We start from the raw sequence: 6,271 nt of genomic DNA on the forward strand, positions 1-6,271 counted from the left end.
GTGTGTGTGGGGGGGGGGGGGGGTCCTGGTTTTACAGCCAAACCTTGGTGGATGCAGATCTGAACCAGGAGGGAGATGGAAATGAAATAAGGGAAGGGTAGAAAAATGAAGAGGATGAGTGGAAGGTGGAGGAGAAAGCGTCCTCCTGGACTTTCCTCCTGCCCCCTCAGACTCAGGTGTCTACCAAGAGACAACAGGTGATTTCTGAGTTTTCACATCTGAGCAAGTTCCTAGAGGAACAGCAGAGCATCCTCTTGGCACAATTGGAGAGTCTGGATGGGGACATCTTGAAACAACAGGATGAATTTGATTTCCTGGTCACTGGAGAGATCTGCCGTTTTAGCACTCTGATTGAAGAACTGGAAGAGAAAAATGAGAGGCCAGCAAGGGAGCTCTTGACGGTGAGGCCTGAACCCTTCCCCATCTCTCCTGTGGTCATTGCATCAAGGACCGGAAGGTCTCAAGTCTGGCCATACTTCCCCAAGAGTTCCCTGGCTACTTTGCTCTCTGATCTCCATCCCTCCATCCCACCATTCCTCAAATAGGGAGGATACTTTCCTTAACTATTTCACAGGGCTTTTGTGAGGATCCAATAATAAAATGAAAGTGAAGTAGCACTTTGAAAAGTATCAAATACTTTGCAAACAAATGTCAGATGTTATTTTCTTTCTTTCTTTTTTTTTTTGAGTTGGAGTCTCACTCTGTCGCACAGACTGGAGTGCAGTGGCCGCTCCCGGCCACCGCAGCCTCACCTGCTGGGCTCCGGCGATCCTTCCACCTCAGCCTTCCAAGTAGCCGAAATTACAGGCATGCGCTACCACCCCCGGCTGATTTTTTGATTTATTGTGGAGATGAGGTCTCGCTACCCAGGCGGGTCTTGAACCCGCGGGCTCAGGCAATCCACTCACCTCAGCCTCCCAAAGGCGCGGGATTACAGGCTGAGCCACCGAGCCCGGCTCAGATGTTATTTTCAACACAAATCATTCTCTATAACCTAAATGTCACCATCTACCAATCAGGAAGTTCATCCTGGTCTATTTTACTTCCTTGCATTGGAGATATATTGGGGTTCCAACAAGGCAGCATGATTTAGGGGGACACCCTTGGGACTGGGGAATAGGAGACCTTGGTATGAGACTTACCTTTGCCTCTAATGAGCAGGTGCAGGTCGCTTCACCATCTAGGTCTTATAAAATAGAGATTTGGGGCTCTGATCCTCAGAGTCTGGTAAGCGCTAATACTCTGACTCTATGGATTTACTGTCTTTTTTCTGTCCAGAATTAGAAATACGGTATTTTGTCTTTCTAGTCATAAGAAAAGTGGGGAGGGAGAAGCTAGAAACTGAAATCCTGCTATCTTTTTCTCCTAGGACATCAGAAGCACTTTAATAAGGTAAGTGATATAGTTTCCCTCTTTTCCCACATAAATACACATACATGCACCATGTGCCTAGTTATTGCCATACAAATATACAACATTCTTACATTCTCAGCTTTAAGAAGGATTATTCCCAGACCCTGCCATTTCTGTTCCCATAGATGTGAAACCAGAAAGTGCCGGAAACCAGAGGCTGTGGCCCCTGAGTTGGGCCAGAGGATCCGGGACTTCCCCCAGCAGGCCCTCCCGCTGCAGAGGGAGATGAAGATATTTTTGGGTAAGAGGACCCCAGGCCTCCAGGTGGGCATGAAGCCCAGGTTTAGGAATGGCCTCTCTCCTCCACTGCTGAATGGTTGTGAGATTTTTGGCAAGGTTTATTCCTGCCAGTGCCTTGGTTTCCTTATTTGCAGATTTTTATAAACTCTGACTATCAGGATATTGTAGCATGAAGAGAAACAATAAAGGCAAAGATTTCTGGGGGCAAAATTGAGCTGATTTGAAAAAATAATTAAATCTGATCATCTGGTCAGTTGGCATTAAGGAATATAAAAGATAATGAGTAACATCTGTCATTCTCAACGAGTTAAAAAACCGACAGCAGTATTTGTAATATGTGATAAGTTTTTGATGATGAATGTTGTTAATTAATAGCCAGTGATAGTGTTTACCTTTATCCTGTGGTGGCTGACTCTTCTTCCCTCCACCCTGCTTTCCTTCTGTTATTCTGGCTCTCAGAGTTGGACTGCCCCTGCAGGGACTGTGCCCTCTCCCTTTTCCGGAACAGGGAGTGGTAGCAGGAGAGAAATGGGAGACTTTGAAATGAGAGTCAGGAATGGAATATGGGTCTCTGCCATCCACCTCGCTCACTAACCATGACATCATGAATGATGTCACCTATTTCTAAATGACCTACCCACAAGAGTGTCACCCTAGAAGAACTTTCCCCTTAAGTCCATTTCCTACAAGTACTCCCAGTGGCCTGGCAGTGAAGATATTTTCTTAGCAAAGGCTGACTGACCTTTGATAAAAAAGATTATTTCCAAGCAGAAAGGAAAATTAATGAACCCACTTAAAGAAGCAGATTCATTAAGCAGATGTTTTGGGGCATTTACTATGTCCTGGGCTCTGTGGACACGGAGGTGAGCAAGGCAGATAATGGTCCCTGTCCACTCAGAGCTAGGACAGCAGATCTCGAAGTGAGGCTCCAGGCCAGCAGCAACAACATCTCAAGAACTCATTTGAAATGCACATTTTCAGTCCCACTCCAAGCACCTGAGTTTGAAACAGGTGTGTTTTAGCAAGGGTTCCAGGTGATTCTAACACAAGCTGCAGTTTCGGACCACTTGTTTAGAGGATTCCAGGTTCTAGTCTTCTCTTTGTCCCTTCCCTCTTCTGGGCCTTAGTTTTCTCATCATTAAGTGTCCTATGGCTTTATGAGAATGATGAAATCTCATCCTGTTTTATTTCCTCTTTACAGAAAAACTCCGCTTAGAGTTGGGCTATGAGCCAGGTAAGCAGCCTACGTCAGGGTGAGAGTGAGAAATCCCTGAAAAGGAGAGACAATTTTGCAGAGGTCTGCCCTGGGTTCTACAACAGTCATATACACATACACACATGTATCTCCATACACATTATATATACACATATGTGTATGTATATCATATATGCATAAGGATATGTATATATGTCACTGTCTTTGTAAGGCTTTCAGGAGAACCATGAGGAAGGACAGGCAAACATACATACCACATGTATAGTATGAAACTCACGTTCTAATCTGCCTGTGTTGGGTAAATAGAAAAATTGAATCAGAATAGGATTAAATCAGAATGGGATAAGGTCCATTAGGGAAGACTTTCTGAATAAAGGGAACATTGATCTGGGCTGAGAATCACATTCTTTTTTTTTTGAATTGGAGTCTCACTCTGTCACCCAGACTGGAGTGCAGTGGCAGTGGCTGCTCCCAGCCACCGCAGCCTCGACCTGCTGGGCTCCGGTGATCCTTCTGCCTCAGCCTTCTGAGTGGCTGGAACTGCAGGCGCACGCTACCACACCCAGCTAATTTTTTGATTTATTGTAGAGATGAGGTCTCACCAAGTTGCCCAGGCGGGTCTCGAACCCGCGGGCTCAGGTAATCCACTCACCTCAGCCTCCCAAGGCGCGGGATTACAAACTGAGTCACCGAGCCCGGCAGAATCACCTTCTTATATCTGTCAGGAACAACCGCTTCCTCTCAGATGTCATTTCACAGATAACTGAAGGAGGGTGACCTGTGGTTGGGAAAGGAATGCATGGGATGAACCACTTCATGACTGTTGTTCCCAATCAGCCAGCCAAAGACCCTGGGGAGTCATGGAGTTGTGGGAAGGGGTTTCCTAATCCATGGATATACTTGAATTTATAGTGTTTTTGAATATTTTGAATATTTATGGCATTTATGAATACTAAAAGTGACAACATGCAGGTGTCTATGGAAGTTTTTGGTGTCAAAAACTGGTCCTCAACTCTGCCAGTTTTGGAATGACTGAGGCACAGTAAATAACCTATAGGTGAGCCAGAGAGCCTGCAGGAGTGAGGACTGGGTAAACGCATCACAAGCACCCTGGAGGAAGGCAGAGGAGGAATCATGAAGTATGGACTGAAGGGAGACATGTCTCTACCTTCTGAGATAGAGACACAAGTGTGGGGGGCAGGCTGATGTGTATCGGCAGCAGGAGGAGACCTGAGCAGGCACACATAGTTTTGGAAGCCATCAGTTTGTGATGAGCAGAATGGTTCTCCAGAGGTCCACAGGGGACCAGATGAGAGCTGTCACATCCTCTGAGGCAGGCTTCTCAGGCTTTAACATGGGCATGAGTCACCTGGGCGTCTTGTGAGGATGCAGATTCTGAGAGTCTGTATATCTAACAAGTCTCAGGGGATGCCACGCTGCTGGACCACAGAGGCACTATCTATGTTGTTGGTAATAATGACATGAACAGGTGGGTCCCAGGGGGAGTTTTATTACCTTTCTTGAAGGTAATACGTAGCATGTCTGCTGATATGTGTCCCTTTTGATTGTTCCTACAGCTCACATCTCTCTAGACCCCCAGACTTCCCACCCCAAGCTCCTCTTGTCTGATGACCACCAGAGGGCTCGATTCTCCTACAAATGGCAGAACTCGCCAGACAATCCCCAGCGTTTTGACCGGGCCACTTGTGTCCTGGCTCACGGTGGTTTCACAGGAGGAAGACATACATGGGTAGTGAGTGTAGATCTGGCTCATGGGGGCAGCTGCACCGTGGGTGTGGTGAGTGAGGATGTGCGGCGGAAGGGGGAGCTTCGGCTGCGGCCAGATGAGGGGGTGTGGGCGGTGAGGCTGGCCTGGGGCTTCGTCTCAGCTCTGGGTTCCTTTCCCACACGGCTGGCCCTGGAGGAGCAGCCACGGCAGGTGCGGGTGTCTCTTGACTATGAGGTAGGCTGGGTTACCTTCACTAACGCTGTCACTCGTGAGCCCCTCCATACCTTCACTGCCTCTTTCACTCGGAAGGTCTTTCCCTTCTTTGGGCTCTGGGGCCGAGGGTCCAGTTTCTCCCTGAGCTCCTGAGAGGGTGTGGTTACTCTTCTCTAAGTAAGGACTCAAATCAAGTACTATGTGAACTTGACCCCTGGCTGGGTAACCTGGAAGACTTGCAATAGAAATGACTGCTTTAGACGATGAGATGGGACTGGTTGGTGAGGAACAAGGGATGTGACCTTCAATTTGCTGATCAAGACATTTCCCAGTTCCCAGTGGATACCTGGGAACTCAGGCTGCTGCCCTGCCAGCTCTCCTCACCACCATCCTCATCAGGCACAGAAGTAGCTATATAGTAGAAAGGGTCCTGAATTTAGAGCTGGAAGATCTGAGTTCTAGAACTAGCCTTGTTACCAACCAATTGTATGACTCTAAGTAAGGCACCTCACCTCTCTTCATCTTGCTTTCTTCCCAAAATATTAGAGTTCGTTTACTCTCATCATCAAGAAACACTTATTATGTGCTAACTATTGACCAAGCAGTGTGGTAGCACTGGTGATTTGAAAATAAAACAAACAAATAAAAACACCTGTCCTGTATCTGAAGGAGCTCATGGTGGGGGGTGGGTGGTGGAGGGAGGAGGTGTGGGGAACAGAGACATAAATAGGAAATTATGGCACAGTGTGGTGGGTGGTATCAGAGGGAGCTGATCTCAGTGTTATAGAAGCTCAGAGTAGGTGGGGGACATAAACAAGCCTGGAGTAAAAAGGTGAGTTGGAGATGACTTTCTGGAAGGGATGGGTCTAAAGGATGCATATGGTGAATGAGGGAAGGAGAGGGAGAAGGAACTTAAGAAGCAGGAACAGTAGACTACTAGTTGCATGATCTGTGACCCATAGGACACTGGTTGTCTCTGTTATCCTTATAAGCAGATGTGCGCCATACCCCACCCACATACACCACTCACTTCCTCCACCTGGTGGTGCCATTTCTGGATGAGATGATGGTGCAGGGCCTTGGAGCAAGGGGACAAGGGAGATATGGTCATAAACCATAACCCAAGGATAACACTCAATCCCTAGGGAAATTATCTTCCTGATCAGTTAATTACCACCTGAGATCAAGAAATGAGAGGATGGAAGCAAATGAGTCACAAATAGCTCAACTGTGGAGGCAGAAATAGCATTGTGTTAGTTAAAAAAAAAAATCCCAGGAGGAGGTAGGGGTGTAAATCGGATAACCTGTGAGCATTAGCCTGAAGAATTGAGTCTGCTCTAGGGCTGAACAAAAAGTGACATATGAGAGATGGAGTAGAAGGAGAAGAAGATTAGGGATTTGAAGATGAGAGGATTTGGAGAGGAGAGCTCTGTGACAGACAGGAAGCCAGGTGGTATGGG

General features: G+C 47.0%; 1 protein-coding gene across 2 annotated transcripts in view; it reads left to right on the plus strand.

Annotated features, from left to right (window-relative positions):
* The window catches only part of LOC103277070 (tripartite motif-containing protein 10), an 8,092-nt gene extending 2,606 nt beyond the window's left edge, over positions 1 to 5,486 (plus strand). Inside the window, exons 3-8 of one of the 2 annotated variants that reach the window (XM_008074505.1) lie at positions 171 to 401; positions 1,370 to 1,392; positions 1,539 to 1,654; positions 2,855 to 2,887; positions 4,447 to 4,622; positions 5,151 to 5,486. In XM_008074505.1, coding sequence (XP_008072696.1) covers positions 171 to 401; positions 1,370 to 1,392; positions 1,539 to 1,654; positions 2,855 to 2,887; positions 4,447 to 4,622; positions 5,151 to 5,222 — 651 coding nt within the window. In that variant the 3' untranslated portion in view covers positions 5,223 to 5,486. Of the gene's footprint in view, positions 1 to 170; positions 402 to 1,369; positions 1,393 to 1,538; positions 1,655 to 2,854; positions 2,888 to 4,446 lie in introns of both variants that reach the window. The other variant, XM_008074504.1, reaches the window with a different exon arrangement.
* Positions 5,487 to 6,271: the final 785 nt, after the last annotated feature.

The sequence above is a fragment of the Carlito syrichta genome, unplaced genomic scaffold, assembly GCF_000164805.1.
Source record: "Carlito syrichta isolate Samal-C Ts95f unplaced genomic scaffold, Tarsius_syrichta-2.0.1 Scaffold316474, whole genome shotgun sequence".
NCBI classification, from domain to species: Eukaryota; Metazoa; Chordata; class Mammalia; order Primates; family Tarsiidae; genus Carlito; species Carlito syrichta.